Raw genomic sequence first — 20,790 nt, forward strand, 5'->3', positions numbered from 1 at the left:
AGTCATGAATGGTGGTGGGCAATTAAACAACTAACTGGAGGACGCGGCTCCACAAATATCCCCATTCTCAATGATGGGTGAGCCTAGCACATCAGTGCAAAAGATAAGGCTGAAGCATTTGCAACAATCTTCAGCCAGAAGTGCCGAGTTGATGATCCATCTCAGCCTCCTCCTGAGGTCCCCCGCATCACAGATGCCAGACTTCAGTCAATTCAATTCATTCTGTGTGATATCAAGAAACGAGTGAAGGCACTGGATAATGTAAAGGCTATGGGCCCTGACAACATTCTGGCAATAGTACTGAATACCTGTACTGCAGAACTTGCTGCACCCTTAGCCATTCTGTTCCAGTACAGCTGCAACGCTGGTATCTACCCGGAAATGTGAAAAGGTGCCCAGGTATGTCCTGTACACAAAAAGCAGGACAAGTCCGACCCGGCCAATTACCACCCCATCAGTCTACTCGCAATCATCAGTAAAGTGATGGAAGGTGGCGTAGACCTGCTATCACGCAGCACTTGCTTAGCAATAACATGCTCAATGACGCTCAGTTTGGGTCCCGCCATGGCCACTCAGCTCCTGACCTCTTTACAGCCTTGGTTCAGACATGGACAAAAGAGCTGAACTCAGGAGATGAGGTGAGAGTGACTGCCCTTGACATCAAGGCAGCTTCAGCTGCTTCATCAACGACCTTCCTACAATCATAAGGTCAGAAGTGGGGATGTTCGCTGATGATCGCACAATGTTCAGCACCATTTGCGACTCCTCAGATACCGAAGCAGTCCGTGTAGAAATGCAGCAAGACCTGGACAATATCCAGGCTTGGGCTGATAAGTGGCAAGCAACATTTGTGCCACACAAGTGCCAGACAATGACCATCTCCAACAACAGAGAATATAACCATCTCCTTTTATAGAGATACAGCACTGGAAGAGGCCCTTTGGCCCACCGAGTCTGTGCCGACCAACAGCCACCCATTTATACTAATCCTACATTAATCCCTTATTCCCTACCACGTCCCCACCATTCTCCTAGCACTATTTAATATATTTAAAAATTCATTAGAGAATTATTGCAGTACAAATAATGTGGTTCCCTAGATATAAAACGGGAGATGGAACAACTCCAGAGAACTGAAGACCAGTTGGCTTAACATCAATAGTAGGAAAGATGATGCAATTTTATACTCAAAAGACGTCATCAAAAAAAATCTTGAAACAGACAATATAATAAAGAATAGTCAGCGCAGATTCCAAAAGGGAAGGTCATGCTTGACCAATCGTATTGAATTCTTTAAAGAAGTAACAGGTAACATATAGTATGGTTGAATTTTTTATAAGGCCTTCAGTAAAGTACTGCATAGTAGACTCATAGCTCAAACTCAGTGTGTGGAGTTGGGATCAGGTAGTTAGCTGGCTACAAAATAGAAGAGAAAGAGCAGGGGTTAAGGGTAGCTACTGAGACAGGCAAAAGGTAGGAAGTGGTGTTCCACAGGGACTGGTGCTAGCACCACTGGTTCACAATTTACGTTAATGATTTGGACTTGGGAATCAAAAGTAGAATCTTAAAAAATTGTGGATGTCATAGAATTGGGTGGGGGGAAGTTAATATAGAGGATTGCAACAACATAAAGGGATTATTAAACTTATAGAATGGTGTGCAATTGGCAAATTAATTTCAATATAGATAAGTGTGAGGTGGTACATTTTGGTTGGAAGAATAACACACTGCATGGATAATGGGTCTAACTAGGGTAGAGGAGCAAAAAGATACAGATACACAAATAACTAAAAGTAACAATGCAGCTGCTTGTATGGGGCCATAAATCTGGTGCGACTCATCCTGTCTCTTTCCTTAGTATTCACTCAATTGATAAGTATCTTAAGATCATGTCCATTTGTGTTCGTTCGTTTCAGGTACATTTTATTTTACAGTACTCGTGCTTCCTCTGATTTATTTGAGAACATTTTTTATTTTACTTTTTTGAATTTAATTTGTGCTTTCATTTGACACATTTGCAGTAAACATAATTTTATCATGCATCTGTGGATAGAATTTTTCGAACTAAGTTGCAAGATCAGGATGTTTTTTTTTAATATACTCGAATGGGTGATACTGGCACGACCGAGGTGATGGTGGGTCATTTCTGAAAGCAGTTGTAGTCAAATAGTCGTTTAGTAGTACAGAACTTGAGTATTGCTGAAAATAGAGACATGTTGTCAAAGCTTTTCGTCTTGCACTCATCAGGACAATCGCAAGAATAACCAATGTAAGGGAAAACAACAACTTATACTGCATGCGAAGAGAGTGCTGATTGTGAACTATCATACAAATGAGTAATGTGACATATGAATTTCAGTGCCGTGGTGATGCTAGGTGTAGAGGCCGTTCATCCCAAAGACTGGTGGATTGTGTCAAACAATATGTCCCTTCTGCTGTTAGCAACAGGCAAGGTATGGGCAGTACCCAACCAGCCCGTGTCCAACATTAGATGTGATTCCGCGAACTCTGATTGGTAGAGGCATTGCCGTGGCAAATGCACCAGTTTACGGTGACTGACAGTTAACTGCCAAGCTTTGTTTGAAATTTAAACCAGGCAGCTTGACTCTGGTCAAGGCATTGCCCTGAGGAATGAACCAGCAAATGGCTGTCACTTATTTTGTTCTGCTGAAACAGGCGCAATGTTTGTATGTATTCTTTCTGTCTGCAAAGAACAAGGCCCTGTGTATCAATATATGTAGCTTCCAGTACGCGCAAATGCGGCACACTGCGAGCCCTACTGACAATCTTAATTTGGTTGTCAGTGTAATTCTTAGTACATTGGAGAACATTTGCGAAATAATCCACAATTGCGGAATCACATCTAATGCTGGACACTGTGTTTTGTGTTTTGCATGCACGGGCTGGTTGTTTACGGCCCGTACCTTGCCCGTTGCAAACAGCAGAAGGGACATGTCGTTTGGTACGATCCTCCAGTCTTTGGGATGTACGGCCTATATACCTAGCATCACACTGGCACTGAAATTCATATATCACATTACTCATTTGTGTGATAGGCAGGACGTCTTTTTGGCTTGGCAGCAGCATCCTGTTAGTGGCGAACACCACATGTGTTGCTCCTGCATAGTAGCAGCGTGAAACAGCTAACTTTACCGGTTCAAATTTTTTGGATGCATTACCCTTTCAGGATAATTTGAGGTAGACTAGGCACTTTTCAGGGCCGAAAAAGACAGCCTTTGGCCCATTCATAAGTTTTCACGATATACAGCGAGAAATGATCTGATCAGGGTAGCCATTGTCACGCAGGATGTCTTTGATTCACCCTATTTCAGCATCAAGCTTGCATGGTGAACAAATGGCTCAGGCCCTATTTATGAGGTTGCCCATTAGGCCAATCTTGTAGCATATGGAACTGTAAGAATCCCAGCGCATGTATTGACCAGTGAAGGTAGGTTTTGTGGCAGACCGTGGTAGAGAACCCCTGAACAGATTTCTCAGCTAATAAGGAAAGGGAGCTCATTTGACTGCTCCATTTCAAAGGTGAACTTGAGCGCAGGATGGAGCACATTAAGATGTGTAAGGAAATTATTGCATGCAGCTGCGGATTTAAATATGGCAAACATACCTTCTACATATTGGAAATATGCAAGAGGTAGGAGTTTAGGTGTCATTCCATCAAAGGTACGTTTCTCATGGAACCCAACAAAGATGTTTGCAAGAGTTGGGCCGAGAGGGAATCCCATGGCAACACCATCTTGTTTGGGCATACATGGTGTCATTAAAGCTGAACTCAACTGCACGAGTTGCCGAGTTCATAAGTTCAGTGAATACTGATTCATGCAATGGTGATGGGTCTAGATCGCCATGATATAGTGCTGCAGTGCAAATATCTATGGCTTCCTTAAGTGGTACATTAGTGAATAGGCTTGCAGTGTCAAATGAGCACATGGACAACCAGGAAAAGAGTAGGGACCAAAGTGGCAATCTGTGTGGGGAGCTGGAGGACAGAGGTGAGATTTTAAATGACTACTTTTTATCTGTAAAATAAAAGCAAAATACTGCGGATGCTGGAAATCTGAAACAAAAACAAGAAATGCTGGATTCACTCAGCAGGTCTGGCAGCATCTGTGGAAAGAGAAGCAGAGTTAACGTTTCGGGTCAGTGACCCTTCTTCGGAACTGACAAATATTAGAAAAGTCACAGATTATAAACAAGTGAGGTGGGGGTTGGGCAAGAGATAACAAAGGAGAAGGTGCAGATTGGACCAGGCCACATAGCTGACCAAAAGGTCACGGACCATGACCCCACCACCGAACATCAAGCCACCGTCCAAAGGACTGTCACTGACCTCATCTCCTCTGGAGATCTTCCCTCTACAGCTTCCAACCTCATAGTCCCGCAACCCCGGACAGCCCGCTTCTACCTCCTTCCCAAAATCCACAAACGGGACTGTCCCGGCAGACCCATTGTGTCAGCCTGCTCCTGCCCAACTGAACTTATTTCTTCCTTTCTAGACTCTATCTTTTCTCCGCTGGTCCAGTCTCTTCCCACCTACATCCGTGACTCTTCTGACGCCCTACGTCATTTTGACAATTTCCAGTTTCCTGGTCCCAACCGCCGCCTCTTCACTATGGACGTCCAATCGCTCTACACCTCCATCCCCCACCAGGATGGTTTGAGGGCTCTCCGCTTCTTCCTGGAACAGAGGCCCAACCAGTCCCCATCCACCAACACCCTCCTCCGCCTGGCTGAACTTGTTCTCACATTGAACAACTTCTCCTTCAACTCCATGCATTTCCTTCAAGTAAAAGGTGTCGCTATGGGTACCCGCATGGGTCCTAGTTTATGCCTGTCTTTTTGTGGGATATGTCGAGCATTCTTTGTTCCAGTCCTACTCAGGCCCCCTCCCCCAACTCTTTTTCCGGTACATTGATGACTGTATTGGTGCCGTTTCCTGCTCCCGCCCCGAACTAGAAAACTTTATCAACTTTGCTTCCAATTTCCACCCCTCTCTCACCTTTACATGGTCCATCTCTGACACTTCCCTTCCCTTCCTCGACTTCTCTGTTTCCATCTCTGGGGATAGGTTGTCTACCAATATCCATTATAAGCCCACTGACTCCCACAGCTACCTCGACTACACTTCTTCACACCCTACCTCCTGTAAGGACTCCATTCCATTCTCCCAGTTTCTCCGTCACCGACGCATCTGCTCTGATGATGCTACCTTCCATGACGGTGCTTCTGATATGACCTCCTTTTTCCTCAACCGAGGATTTCCCCCCACTGTGGTTGACAGGGCCCTCAACCGTGTCCGACCCATTCCCCGCACCTTTACCCTCACCCCTTCCCCTCCCTCCCAGAACCGTGACAGGGTTCCCCTTGTCCTCACTTTTCATCCCACCAGCCTCCATATCCAAAGGATCATCCTCCGCCATTTTCGCCACCTCCAGCGTGATGCCACTACCAGTCGCATCTTCCCCTCCCTTCCCCTGTCAGCATTCCGAAGGGATCGTTCCCTCCGCGACACCCTGGTCCACTCCTCCATTACCCCCACCACCTCGTCCCCGTCCCAGGGCACCTTCCCTTGCAATCGCAGGAGGTGTAATACCTGCCCATTTACCTCCTCTCTCCTCACTATCCCAGGCCCCAAACACTCCTTTCAGGTGAAGCAGCGATTTACTTGTACTTCTTTCAATGTAGTATACTGTATTCGCTGCTCACAGTGTGGTCTCCTCTACATTGGGGAGACCAAGCGCAGACTGGGTGACCGCTTTGCGGAACATCTCCGCTCAGTCCGCAAGCAGGACCCTGAGCTTCCGGTTGCTTGCCATTTCAACACTCCCCCCTGCTCTCATGCTCACATCTCTGTCCTGGGATTGCTGCAGTGTTCCAGTGAACATCAACGCAAGCTCGAGGAACAGCATCTCATCTACCGATTAGGCACACTACAGCCTGCCGGACTGAACATTGAGTTCAATAATTTCAGAGCATGACAGCCCCCCACTTTACTTTCATTTTTAGTTATTTTTTCTTTTTTTTTTTGCATTCCTTTTTACATTTTTTACAATCTTTTTTTGCATTTATTTCATTTCATAATTTGTTCAGTTTGCTTACCCACTGTTTTTTTCAGGTTGTTTTTCTTCAGGTTTGCACTTGCTGATGTTCTATATTCAGTATATTCACACCTAATCTGTACTAATGCTTTGTCTTTCAACACACCATTAACATATTGTTTGGCTTTGCTCCGTGACCTTTTGGTCAGCTATGTGGCCTGGTCCAATCTGCGCCTTCTCCTTTGTTATCTCTTGCCCAACCCCCACCTCACTTGTTTATAATCTGTGACTTTTCTAATATTTGTCAGTTCCGAAGAAGGGTCACTGACCCGAAAAGTTAACTCTGCTTCTCTTTCCACAGATGCTGCCAGACCTGCTGAGTGAATCCAGCATTTCTTGTTTTTGTACTTTTTATCTGTGTTCACTATGGAGAAGGATGATGTAGGTGTAGAGATCAGGGAGGGGGATTGTGATATACTTGAATATATTAGCATTGAAAGGCAGGAAGTATTAGCTGTTTTAGCAGGCTTAAAAGTGGATATATCCCCAGGCCCAGATGTGATGTATCCCAGGCAAGGGAGGAGATAGCAAGGGCTCTGACACAAATTTTCAAATCCTCTCTGGCCACACTGAGGTACCAGAGGACTGGAGGACAGCGAATGTGATACCATTATTCAAGAAGGATAGCAGGGATAAACCAGGTAATTACAGGCCAGTGAGTCTAACATCAGTCTTAGGGAAACTATTGGAAAAAATTCTGAGGGACAGGATTAATCTCCACTTGGAGAGGCAGGGATTAATCAGAGATAGTCAGAGTGGCTTTGTCAGGGGAGATCGTGTCTAACAAACTTGATTGAATTTTTCGAGGCGCTGACTAGATGTGTAGATGAGGGTAAAGCAGTTGACGTAGTCTACATGGACTTCAGTAAGGCTTTTGATAAGGTCCCGCATGGGAAATTGGTTTAGAAACTAAGAGCCCATGGAATCCAGGACAATTTGGCAAATTAGATCCAAAATTGGCGTAGTGGCAGGAGGCAGAGGGTGATGGTTGAGGGTTGTTTTTGTGAGTGGAAGCCTGTGACCAGTGGTGTACCGCAGGGATTGGTGCTGGGATTCTTGCTGTTTGTAGTATACATTAATGATTTAATGGGGGCGGCACAGTGGCGCGGTGGTTAGCACCGCAGCCTCACAGCTCCAGCGACCCGGGTTCAGTTCTGGGTACTGCCTGTGCGGAGTTTGCAACTTCTCCCTGTTACCGCGTGGGTTTTCGCTGGGTGCTCCGGTTTCCTCCCACAGCCAAAGACTTGCAGGTTGATAGGTAAATTGGCCATTGTAAATTGCCCCTAGGTAGGTGGTAGGAAAATGGTGGGGATGTGGTAGGGAATATGGGATTAATGTCGGATTAGTATAAATGGGTGGTTGTTGGTCGGCACAGACTCGGTGGGCCGAAGGGCCTGTTTCAGTGCTGTATTTCTAAATAAATAAATAAGTGTGAATACAGGAGGTACGGTCAGTAATTTCGCAGATGACACTAAAATTGGTGTCGTAAATAGTGAGGAGGAAAGCCTTAGATTACAGGACGACATAGATGGTAAGTAAGATGGGCAGAGCTGTGGCAAATGGAATTTAACCCTGAGAAATGTGAGGTGATGCATTTTGGGAGGACTAACTAGGCAAGGGAATATACAATGGATGGTAGGACCCGAGGAAGTACAGCGGGTCAGAGGGACCTTGGTGTACTTGTCCATAGATCACTGAAGGCAGCAGCACAGTTAGATCAGGTGGTTAGGAAGGCAGATGGGATACTTGCCTTTATTAGCTAAGGCATAGAATAGAAGAGCAGGGAGGTTATAATGGAGCTGTATAAAACGTTAGTTAGGCCACAGCTGGAGTGCTGTGTATAGTTCTAGGCACCACACTATAGGATTGCACTGGAGAGGGTGCAGAGGAAATTCACCAGGATGTTGCCTGGGCTGGAGCATTTCAGCTATGGAGAGAGACTGGAAAGGCTAGGGTTGTTTTCTTTAGAGCAAAGAAGGCTGAGTGGAGACCTAATTGAGGTATACAAGATTATGAGGGGCATGGATATGTTCGATAGGAAGAAACTTTTTCCCTTAGCGGAAGGGTCAATAACCAGGAGGCATAGATTTAAGGTAAGGTGCAGGAGGTTTAGAGGGGATTTGAGGAAAATAATTTTCACCCAGAGGCTGGTTGCAATCGGGAACACACTGCTTGAAGGGGTGGTAGAGGCAGGAACCCTCACAACATTTAAGAAGTATTTAGATGAGCACTTGAAAAGCCATAGCATGCAAGGCTACGGGCCAACTGCTGGAAAATGGGATTAGAATAGTAAGGTGCTTGATGGCTGGCACAGACGCGATGGGCCGAAGGGCCTGTTTCTGTGCTGTATAACTCGCACTCTGAATATATGGATTTAGAGTTGATGTAACTCTGGAGTGATGGTGCTCTTGCGGAACCATTTTGATAGCTCCTATGAAGTATAACTGCTGTTCAGTGCTAAGTCTCTTGGGCACTTGATAAACTAATCCAGAATTGCTTTAAATGTCTAAGTACTCCTGCCCATTCCTTCTGTAAAATACACATTTAAAAAAAGACATAGGAACAGGAGTAGGCCGTACCCTCCCTAGTGCCTGCTCTGCTATTCATTAAAATCATGGCTGATCTGTTCTTGGCCTCAGCTCCAGTTTCCCACCTGTTCCCCATAACCTTTGACTCCCCTATGGTTCAAAAATCTGTGTCTCAGCCTTGAATATCTTCAATAACTCAGCCACCACTGCTCTCTCGGGTAGAGAATTCCAAACATCCATGACCCTCTGAGAGAAGAAATTCCTCCTCATCTCTGTTACAAATGGGACACTTAAATCGTACCTCTAAGATTTAATGGCCGAGTATACATATAGTTCAAAGACCAGTCGCTACTGTATGAATGACACCTCAGAATCCCATATCTCTAATTTCTCAGCCTCCCTAATTCATGGACTTTATGTAAAGAACAAAACCAATTCATCAGGACATTGAGTATATTGATATTTTTGAAAGGATTCTAAATTTCTGCCTCATGATCTTTTCATAAAATTGGCTTTAAATTACTGAGCACACTTTTAGTTTGAATGTTTTTTTCTTAAAGCAAGTCTGACCATCAAGGTTCCCTCTTTAAAAAATCAAGGTGTTGCTAAGGGTTCTATTAACATGAACCACTTATTTTTAACGTTCAAACAGTGAGTTTTGATGTCATTGAGGGTATTCATTTAGCAGGTTTACCTGTTCCAACAGTGTAAAAGGCTAAAATAAATTCAATCAATACCTTCGGTGACCCAGGGAGCTTAAGTTCCCATGCATTTTTTAATGCTTGATTCCTTGCTGGTGTTGGACGTTGTATGTAGTCAAGGGTTATTTTTTATTCGCTACTGGGCTGTGGGCGTCATGGGCTAGGCCAGCATTTATTGTCCATCCCTAATTTCCCTTGAGATGGTGATAGTGAGCTGCCTTCTTGAACCGCTACAGTCCATGTGAGGTAGGTACACCTACAGTGCTGTTAGGAAGGGAGTTCCAGGACTTTGACTCAGCGACAGTGAAAGAACGACGATATAGTTCCAAGTCAGGATGGTGTGGGCTTGGAGGGGAACTGTTCCCCTGCACCTATTGCCCTTGTCCTTCCAGGTGGTAGAGGTCACAGATTTGGAAGGTGCTGTCGAAGGAGCCTTGGCGCGTTGCTGCAGTGCATCTTGTAGATGGTACACACTGCTGCCACTGTGCGTCGGTGGTGGATGGTGTGAATGTTTGTCGATGGAGTGCCAATCAAGCGAACTGCTTTGTCCTGGATGATGTTGAGCTTCTTGAGTGTTGTTGGAGCTGCACCCATCCAGGCAAGTGGAGAGTATTCCATCACACTCCTTACTTGTGCCTTGTAGATGATGGACAGGCTTTGGGGTAAAGGCCTGCTACCCGACCCGAACCTGACGATGTGTTGGGTTCGGGTTTGGGTCCTGGTCGGGTAGCACCTCCGGGTCTGGCATTTGGGCTTGGGTCGGACGCAGTCTGTCACAGGTAAGTGGCTCCACTGTTAATTTAATTTTTGGACTAGAAAGGTGGTTTTGTTGCAGTTATTTTAAGCTTGTGCAGATCAGCAAGAAAGTGAATAACGGAAGGTAAGTTAACTGACGGTTGGGTTGGACGCGGGAAAAAATGGAAGGACTTGGGCATGGGTCGGGCTTGGGTCAGATGTGTTCTTTCGGGCTCGATTCGGGGTTTTTTATTTTGCAGACCCGAGTCGGCCTTTACTTTGGGGAGTCTGGAGGTGAGTTACTCGCTGCAGGATTCCTAGCCTCTGACCTGCTCTTGTTGCCATGGTATTTATATGGCTACTCCAGTTCAATTTCTGGTCAATGGTAATCCTCAGGATGTTGATACTAGGGATCCAGCGATGGTAATGCCATTGAATGTCAAGGGGAGATGGTTAGATTCTCTCTTGTTGGAGATGGCCATTGCCCGGCACTTGTGTGGCGTGAATGTTACTTGCCACTTATTAGTCCAAGCCTGGATATTGTCCAGGTCTTGCTGCATTTCTACACGGACTGCTTCAGTATCTGATGAGTCACGAATGGTGCTGAACATTGTGCAATCATCAGCGCACATCCCTACTTCTGACCTTATGATTGAAGGAAGGTCATTGATGAAGCAGCTGAAGATGGTTGGGCCGAGGACACTACCCTGAGGAAATCCTGCAGTGATGTTCTGGAGCTGAGATGATCGACCTCCAACAACCACAATCATCTTCCTTTGCGTTAGGGTGACTCCAACCAGTGGAGAGTTTTCCCCTTAATTCCCATTGACTCCAGTTTTGCTAGGGCTCCTTGGTCAAATGCTGCCTTGATGTCAAGGGCAGTCACTCTCACCTCACCTCTTGAGTTCAGCTCGTTTGTCCACGTTTGAACCAAAGCTGTAATGAGATCAGGAGCTGGTTGGCTTAATCAAGTATTATCCCTTCCACCCACACCCACCAAAAAGTAGCAGTGCTCAAAAAAAAAATCAAAACAATTATCAATGTGGATCTTAATTCAACTATTTTTGGAAGTAGACCTGTGTGAAGTTCCCTCTAAAAATCTAGAATTAGAGATGGAAATCAGCGAGGCTTCCTGCTTTTGAACACATTGCTGCAGAAAATGCACATTTGTAAACTTTTGAGTGGGGACAGGATTTGTTTGGACTGTGATGCCACATAGGCCTATAGTCAGTTAACATTAACTGTCTGAATTCTCATACCCATTGACAAGCTCAGTTCAGCAGTCATGACCTTCAGGAGAGAGTGGGGAGAAAATTGATGGATAAAGGAGTTCTTTTTGAATAGGTATATTTAGCAATTTTTAATCAATACAAATTTCAGCCATGAGCTTTATATCATTCCATTACTTGAATTGTAAAATGGTTTACCTGACTCAAATAAAATTGTCTCTGTTCTAGGGTTGTTGGACCATGGTTCCTGCATTCTCACCTCGTTGGAACTCAAAATGAGAATGAGATTGGGCTGTACCTCAAGGTCTGCTGTACGATTCATTCCCCCTGGGTAGTCCTGTACATATTAGGTAATTGGAGTAAGTTTTGGGTTTTTAGCTCTTGTGTTGTTGCCATTTTTTTGTTTCCATGTTAGACGCCAGGGAAAGTTGGTTACCGTGGCCATAAGTATGAAATACAGTAGCACTGGGAGGTTTTCATCCTCGTGCACCACAAGGTTATTGTCCAGATTAGACAAAGCTTTCAATCCTTTCCGTTTCAATTATGGAATGCCCATTTCCACGCTTCTCTAGCATTCAGGGTTTCCTTTTAAACTTGAAGATAATCCCAAGAGAAGTGTTTTTAAGAAGGCTGTGCACTGTTGAAAGGATTGTGGGAAGTCATGCGACTTAGTTTGATAGCGTAGTGGTTATGTTATTGGACTGGTAATCCAATGTGAGTTCACATCTCATGATGGTGATTTGAGAATTTGAATTTTTTTAAAATCTGGAAATAAAAACCTGGTATTAGTAGAAGTGACCATGAAGCTGTCAGATTGTCTTAAAGAGCAAACTGATTGACAAATGTTCTTTAGAGAAGGAAACCTGCCACTGTTACCAGTCTGGTCTATATGTGACTCCAGCCCCACAATGGCATATTTGACTCTTAACTGACTTAGCAAGCCACTCAGTTATATCAACCTGCCTTGCAGTGGTTCAAGAAGACCAGCCCCCACTGCTTTCTCATGGCAAATAGGAATTGCTAAGAAATGCGGCTTGCCTGCAGCACCTACATGCCGAAATGAATAAAAATCTGACTGAGAAAGTTTGGACCAATGGAATAAGAAAAAGCTGCTAAACTTTGCTGGTTATGTAAGCAGTGGCACTGCTTCCTCTTTCTGTTTTGTATAAAATGACCTTTAGTCACCTGCTGAAAACTTACTTTTCAGTTTTGAAACAACTACGAATGAAATCTCTAGCTTCAATGTCAAACTATCAACATTCTGATTTGCTGGAGTTTTATAACAAGCTGTAATTTAGAATCTCAATTAATTGTGAAGTATAATTTTTAAAGTTCCTGTAAAGGAAATCTTTTACAGTAAATACCTCTCCAAGTACAGTGACTTCAGAGGTAAAGATTGGAAATGCTATTCATGTGTTTCTGCCCTCAGCTTAACTCTCCTCCCTCCTTTTCTTTTTTTAAAACTCCTGTTACACCCAATAAAATTGTAGTCTGTCAAACAAAAGATTGAATTGAGACAGTTGTACTTGAAGTAGCAGTGTTTCTTCAATTTGCTTTTCTATATGGGGAAAAAAAACACATAGCATTTTTCACAATTCTTCCCCCCCCCCACCAAAAAAAATGAATTAAGTATTGCACATGCAATGGTCTGTGTGATCAAAATTGCAAATCTCGGCATATATGCTAGGTTCACATATTTAAGCACTTAGGCGGTCCCTAAGCCTTGGTTCTTACAAGTTGCACCTCTAGCTGCTCCTGTACCCAGGTAAAACCGAATCTACAAGTCTTCTGTAGGGCTTACAAAAATTGATTAAACAGCACCAATGCTGGGAGCTGGATCCTGAAATCCAAATTCAAAAACAAATATAAAATAGCTAAAGTGTAGGCTTAGATTAACAGGGTAAGAGTCTATAGAGAGCAAGGCCGTATATCAGACAAAAAGAAATTATTATAGATAAAAATGGAAAATGCTGAAAATACTCAGCAGGTCTGGTAACATCTGTGGAGAGAGAAAAACGGTTAACATTTAGGTCTGTGACCTTTCATCAGATCTGTTCTGATGAAAGGCCACAGACCTGAAACGTTAACTGTTTTTCTCCTTCTACAGATGCTGCCAGACCTGTTGAGTATTTACAGCATTTTCTGTTTTTATTATTTTGATTTCCAGTATCTGCAGTAATTTGCTTTTGTAAGAAGAAATTATTTCTGTGCAATTTCTTAAAAAGATCTGATGGGTTTCTCCATTTTTCAAATTAAATAATGCCCTGTCAGGACTAAGAGTTATGTGTACAGATAGAAACAAATTGGTCCAATGACAAATTCTCTCTTTGCTTTTTATCCTAACTTGACTTATGAATTCTCTGTTCTCTTTAGGTTTCCCCAGTTTCTTGAATTGAGCACGCACCTTCTCAGTCCTGGTAATCTTCTGTAGTCTATGGTCTTTTGGTAGAGTGTGCTCAAGCTAAGTGACATGAAGATGGAAGCAGCAGAGAAGGCAGACTTCTCATCCCAGGATGGTCTGGAGGAAGCTGAAGCTTCAGCAAAAGGTATTGAGACAAAAGCTGGTGACACCAGCAAGGAAGATAATGGGTCATTTCAGAAAGAGACCTCAGCAGCCAAATTGAGAAAAGAGGACCATAACCATCCACCAAAACTAGGTGGGCTGTCTGCTGAGCCTTGTTTGTTGATGGAACTCGGGCAAGACTCTTCTGAATCCCAGCTTCCATCTGCAGACAGTGATAAGCATACAACTGGCCGCACCTATGATAGCGACTCTTCTAATCAGTGCATGGTTTCCCCTTCTTCCAGTGGTCATTTAGCAGACTCTGACACACTTTCATCTGTAGAGGAGAATGAGGCACCTCAGGCAAATGTGGCTGTGGATGAAGATCCCTCAGGAGGTTCTGGTCCTGCAGTCGGCAGAAAATCGCGGAGATCCAGGTCTGAGAGTGAAACATCAACCATGGCTCCTAAAAAGAACCGCTCATCAAATGACAAGCAAAACGGCCGTGTGTCAAAGGTTAGAACCCAGAAGCAAAAGGAACGGATACGATTGCTAAGGCAGAAACGTGAAGCAGCAGCTAGGAAAAAGTACACGTTGCTGCAGGACAGTAGTACAAGTGATAGTGACTTGACGTGTGACTCCAGCACAAGTTCGTCAGAGGATGAGGTTTCTGGAAATAGCAAGAGGACAATTAGTGCAGAGATTCCAGGTATTTACGAACATTCTTTACAACAGTGATTAAAAACCTATAAAAGAGAAAGGCAGTATCTTGGTGACATGTGCAGTTTCTCATTTATCTCCCTACTGGTTTTAGGTGACTGCTTTAGAAATGAAATCTAATTTAACTGGCATAAAGCAATGTATAGGTTTGTATTAAACAATGGCCGAGCCACTCCGTTTTTCTTTCCTGTTCCATGTACAGAACATAAAATTTGGAATAAGACAAAGCTGATCAAACTCACTCCTTTGAGAGTCCATGTTCTATCATGATTCCCAAACACCACTGTTATCTTTTCATCTCCTGCTTCAATAAATATCAAGTTCCTTTCCCTACTTCACTTAGGGGGAAAATATCAAGTAGTACTCTTGCGATAAGCCTCATTCTCCCTTAACATATTTGATAAAGTGACGGCGTTTTGGCTTTTGATGAATGAAGTATGTATGAAATAGAACCATTGTAAAAAAAAACTTAATTTAGATGCTCGCTTACAAAGTTTATGTTGGATTAGATGTATACCATTCTAATGCTTTCTGTGCACTTGGAAGGAAGATGTTTGTGCTCCTTGTTATAAAATGGTAATAGCCAAAGCCTCAGTTGTATATAAGATGTGTAAAAAATATTTTTGGGGAATAGAAGAGTAATGGTTTTAATTATTTCTCTTATAAATTGCAATGCAACAGAACTTTACTAAAAATCTCACTCACAAAATGATTGACGAGCATTTTCTTGGAGAGTTTCTACTTGCTATCTACAATCACCCTCTAGAATGGTTAAATTTGTCAAAATAATCTACACAATTTTAAACAGTAACACCACTTCTGGGGTTAGTTCTTGGGTCACAATCAAATTGATACATCAGTATAAATCTATAACTACGACTGACTTTAGGATGTGGGCAAGAAGAAAACCAGCAGTAAACTGCTAGTGTTAATTCATGTTTGTAAAGCAAGTACCTTAATCTTGACATTTTAATACTGAGAATAGGCCACACTGATGTCAGGTTGTTGACACTGAATGAAATTGTGGCACAAAACCAATTTATGATTTGCTCTGATCTTGTGTCCACCGTTGCGCCAATGATGAGTGGCAGTACAGAGCAGAAAATGGGTTTTGTTTCCACGAGTGACAAGTGAAATCTGGATGAGCGTCCTGAATGAGATATGTTTATTGCTCAGGTATGTGCTATTGCTTACAATGTGGCATTAGCTTAGATTCTTGGTCTGTCCTGTGTACCTGAAAAAAATCCATCTATTTTTGTCAAATAGCTTTAATTTTAGTGCATTTGACAACTTTTACCATACCAAGATGTTCGTCGTTAATGTGTGCCTCACGACACCATATTAGTTTGAGATCACCACAACTGACAGGATGAATTTGAATGTAGAATAAAAGTATAACTCAGTGAGCTTAACCATTTAGTAACTATGTTATGCAGACTACAAATGTCCCATGTTTAAATTCTACTCCATGTTAAGTTAGCTGTTCTCAGCCTGGTGAGGAGGGGGGTTGCTATAATAAGCCTCAGCATTCCTGGGTTAGAGAAGGGAAAATTGTTCCTGATCAACTTTCTATCTGCCAATCCTTTTTGGAAATGTGCATGTTTGCATATCAAACACACACTGGATGAAGTTCAGATGCTATGCCCCCCCTAGTCTATCAACTGTTATTACATAATGCTAACTCTTTGAGGTATCCCGACAAAGAGACGATGCCTTTAAACGAGAAGTTTAGGGAAGAAAATTGGCAAGGTGGAAGAAGTATTGAGTGTTCATGTAAAAGCACCATGCAAAGTTCTCGCTGAGACATTCTTTTTGTTATTGTGAGCAGCATGGAATGATGGAGAGAATTGAGTTGGGTCCAGAGATGTTTTGTTTCCATGCTCCAAGCTTACTTCAACGTAGACATGGCACAGAAACGTTGTGTCTGATTGGGAGGGCAGTCAAGAGTGAGTAGTTCTTTAAATTTTGTTTTAATATGTAAAATATAGAATAAAGGGTATGGAGATATTTTTAAGGAGCGCCCTGAAGCCAGATTGGCTCTCGTATGAGATTATTGCTTTTAGATTCTAATTACACTCAAATTTTCAAAATACAATAGCATCTAGCTATCTTGAATTCTTTTCTCCACTGAATCATTACTGTTTCTTTCAATTTGTACAGGCTTGTTTTATTAAACTGACTTTAACATCTTTGCAGTGTTTGATAAGCCTAGTTGCAAGTGGCCATGACATATATGGATTGGATCTGCTTTTGCAGATTTCTTGTAAGTGAAGTTCTCTGGTAAATTGATTGCAAAATTGTGAAATGGAGAAATCCTATTCTATAAAGCGGCTTTTACAGTAACATTATGTTGCTGTAAATAAACTGGGATCCCTATCGTACTACAAAGAGAGTAGTGGTTAATGGTTGTTTTTCAGACTGGAGGGAAATGTGCAGTGTTGTTCCCCCAGGGGTTGGTGTTGGGACCACTGCTCTTTCTAATATATATTGTTGACCTGGACTTGGGTATATATACAGGGCATAATTTCAAAGTTTGCAAATAACACAAAGCTCTGAAATGTAGTAAACAGTGAGTAGGATAGTAATAGAGACAAACCGGTGAAATGGGCAGACACATGGCAGATGAAATGTAATGCAGAGAAGTGTGAAGTAATTAATTTTAGTCAAAAGAATGAGGAAAGGCAGCATCAACTAAATGATACAATTTTAAAGGGGAGCAGGAACAGAGACACTTGGGGTTTTATGTACACAAGTCTTTGACAGGACAAGTTCAGAAGGCTGTTAAAAAGACATGGGACCTTTGGCTTTATAAATAGAGACATAGAATGCAACAACAAGGAAGTTTTGCTTAACCTTTATAAACACTTTAGAGCTCAGCTGGAGTATGTCCATTTTTGGGCACCACCCATTAGGAAGGACTTAGATTTAGAGATTACAGCACTGAAACAGGCCCTTCGGCCCACCAATTCTGTGCCAACCATTAACCACCCATTTATACTAATCTTACACTAATCCCATATTCCTACCACATCCTCACCTGTCCCTATATTCCCCTACCACCTACCTATACTAGTGGCAATTTATAATGGCCAATTCACCTATCAACCTGCAAGTCTTTTGGCTGTGGGAGGAAACCAGAGCACCCGGAGGAAACCCACGCAGACACAGGGAGAACTTGCAAACTCCACACAGGCAGTACCCAGAATTGAACCCGGGTCACTGGAGCTGTGAGGCTGCGGTGCTAACCACTGCGCCACTGTGCCGCCCCTATGTCAAGGCCTAAAAGAGGGTACAGCGGAGATTTAATAGATTGGAGCGAGGGATGAAAGACTTTAGCTATGTGGAGAGATTAGAGAAACTGGGATTATTTTCCTTAGAGCAGGGAATGTGAAAGGGATATTATGATCTGGAATGCACTGCCTGAAAGGGTGGTAGAAGCAGATTCAATAATAGCTTTCAAAATGGAATTGGATAAATACCCAAAAAGGGAAAATTTGCAGGGATAAGGGGAAAGAGCGGTGGAATGGGACTGATTGTACAGCTGTTTTAAAGTGACAGCAAAGGCACGATGGACTGAATGCCTCCTGGGCTATATGATTCTGGCAAAGGAATATAGAGTTCAGACTGTTCTAATGCAATAACATATGTTAAATGTAAACAGTCCAAACTGAAACAGATGCTGCAAAACCTTCACATAAGCTATTGATTCATCAGTGTTAGAGCACATTTAGTTTCCACTTTTCCCAAATTTTAGAAAGCCAGACTAGGATCACGAGTACAACTTGGCTGAGATATTTGCCTGTTGTAGAAACTTTGCTTAGGGGGATGCCTTGGTTTGTGTTAAATTCCCATCTGGCCATATCTATGGCCATAACTGGTTATCTACCAGTTTGTCAGTTTGCCTTCCCACCTTTGCATTGTTGTTTTTACCCTTCGTAGTTAGGTTCTACTAATTCACTGCCGCAGGTGCTCTATTTTTCTTATTGTGTTGGCCTCTACACAGTTTCATTCTTCTCTTGGTCACATAATTTGTCAACATGCTGTTCAATACCGTATCAATTCTGTGTACTTAACACCCAATCCAGCTACACAGCTGAGATGAATTGGAACAGACTGTGTCATAAGTAAGGAATTAACAAGTCAACAGTTAAAACCAATTTTCTCTGTTCACATACGTAAAACTCTGTTTTTATGTACAGAGTCATTAGGAACATAGCAGTATGGGAACAGGAGTAGGCCATTTAGCCCTTCGAGCCTGTTCCACCGTTCATTTAGATTATGGCTAATCTGTGCCCCAACTCCATTTACCCATCTTTGCCCTAGATCCGTTAACTAACAAAAAGTCATTATCTGTGTTGATTTTTTCAATTGACCCAGCTTCCACATCATTTTGGGGGAGTAAATTCTAGATTTCTGCTATTTTTATGTGAGCAGTGTTTTTTAATTTCACTGCTAAAAGGCAAATTTCAAATTTGTGCCACTTTGTTTCTGGTCAGGGACTCCTGAACAATGCTTTCTTTGTATCTACCCTATCAGGTCTCTTTATTTAGGCAGCCAGGCAGTGAAGGGTAGAACTGGAGACTAATCTTTACACACTCTTATCACCTTTTATTTACAGAGACACATGTTACAAACCCCACAACTAGTTTCAGTTTGCTCCTATATATTTAATGGAATGCAAACAGATGGAGTTTAATACAGGGAAGTATGAGGTGATGCATTTTGGCAGAAGGGTTAGGGAGAGGCAATATAGACTTAATGGCACAGTTCTAAAGAGTGTACAGGGTCAGAGGGACCTGGGGCTTCATGTGCATAGATCTTTGAAAGCGGCAGGACATATTGAGAGTGTAATTTGCAAAGCAAACGGGATCTTGGGCTTCATAAATAGAGGTAATGAATACAAAGCAGGGAAGCTATGCTGGACCTTTATAAAGCTCTGGTTAGGCCACACTGTAGGAAGGGTGTGAGGGTCCTTGAAAGGGTGCAGAGGAGATTTACCAGAATGATTCCAGGGATGAGGGATTTTAGCTACAAGATTAGGTTGGAGAAGCTGGGTTTGTTCTCCTTGGAGCAAAGGAGATTGAGGAGAGATTTGGTAGAGGTGTACAATATTATGACGGGTTTAGATAAAGTAGATAAAGAAAAGCTGTTCCCATTAGCTACAAGGTACAAGGACTAGCGGGCACAGATTTAAGGTTTTGGGCAAGAGATACAAGGGGGAATGTGAGGAAGAACATTTTTAGGCAGCGGGTGGTAATGACCTGGAGCTCACCTGCTAGGGTGGTGGAGGCTGAGACAATGATTTCATAAAGAATTGAATGGACACTGGAGGAAAATAAACTTGCAGGGCTAGGTGGATCGAGTGGGGGAATTGGACTGATTGGATTGCTCTACAGAGAGCTGGCTTGGACCAGATGGCTGCCTCCTATGCCGTAATGACTGCATATGGGGCACAAATGAATCCCCAGTTAATGCCACTACTTGAATGTTATTCAACAGTCAATTAATATACAATTAACAGTTATCACCCCTCAAATGTTAAACTCAATGGAATACAAACCAAGTTGATGCAAACCCTCCCCTCTTAGTTTAACCTTTAAGTTCTGTTATCATTCCAGCGAATCTGTTCTGTACTCCTTTACCTTTCCTGAAGTTTTGTGCTGAAAACTGAATGTAGTACTCCAGATGGGGGTCTGACCAAGATTGTGCAACTGAAGAATCACTTCCTTACATTTGTATTCCAACTGCCATGAGATAAAGGCCAACTTTCCATTAACAATTTTGTTTTTGTTTGTACCTGTGTACTAGCTTTTAGTGACTTGTGATTAAGCATCTATATCCTTTTGCTGTTTCACAGCTCCTAATCTCACCATTAAGCAAATAATCTGATGAGTCCAAAGCAGATGATATCATGCTTCTCAACATTGAACTCCATCTATCATAGTTTTGTCCACTCGTGTAGTCTGACTGCATCTCTCTAACTACCTACATCTAAACAACTTACTGCATGCAGTCAATTTCAGCTCCAATCTCTGTACAAATGCTAATATTCATGCCACTGTCTCTATATTTATCCAGGATAAACTTTTTCTTAAAAGGATCCCATATATTGCAAAACCTTGGACCACTGAAGCAATGTGGTTTTTACAGCTTTTCTAGACCGTAATTAGTTTTTAATGCTACGCTTGGTGGGAAGCAGCAGAGGGAAAATTGTGTGAGGTTTGCTGGTGGATGAATTATCCATATATGGAAGTACAG

At 42.7% G+C, this 20,790-nt stretch overlaps 1 protein-coding gene across 7 annotated transcripts in view; it reads left to right on the forward strand.

The window, feature by feature from the left end:
• The window catches only part of ark2n (arkadia (rnf111) N-terminal like PKA signaling regulator 2n), a 120,244-nt gene that overhangs the window by 37,261 nt on the left and 62,193 nt on the right, over positions 1–20,790 (forward strand). For 4 of the 7 annotated variants that reach the window (XM_068030019.1, XM_068030012.1, XM_068030067.1 and 1 more), the window contains 2 exons: positions 11,538–11,659; positions 13,683–14,521. In XM_068030019.1, the coding sequence (XP_067886120.1) occupies positions 13,780–14,521 (742 nt within the window). In that variant the 5' untranslated portion in view covers positions 11,538–11,659; positions 13,683–13,779. Of the gene's footprint in view, positions 1–11,537; positions 11,669–13,682; positions 14,522–20,790 lie in introns of all 7 variants that reach the window. The other 3 variants (XM_068030058.1, XM_068030048.1, XM_068030039.1) reach the window with 2 other exon arrangements.

This window comes from Heterodontus francisci, chromosome 1, assembly GCF_036365525.1.
Source record: "Heterodontus francisci isolate sHetFra1 chromosome 1, sHetFra1.hap1, whole genome shotgun sequence".
Lineage (NCBI taxonomy): Eukaryota > Metazoa > Chordata > Chondrichthyes > Heterodontiformes > Heterodontidae > Heterodontus > Heterodontus francisci.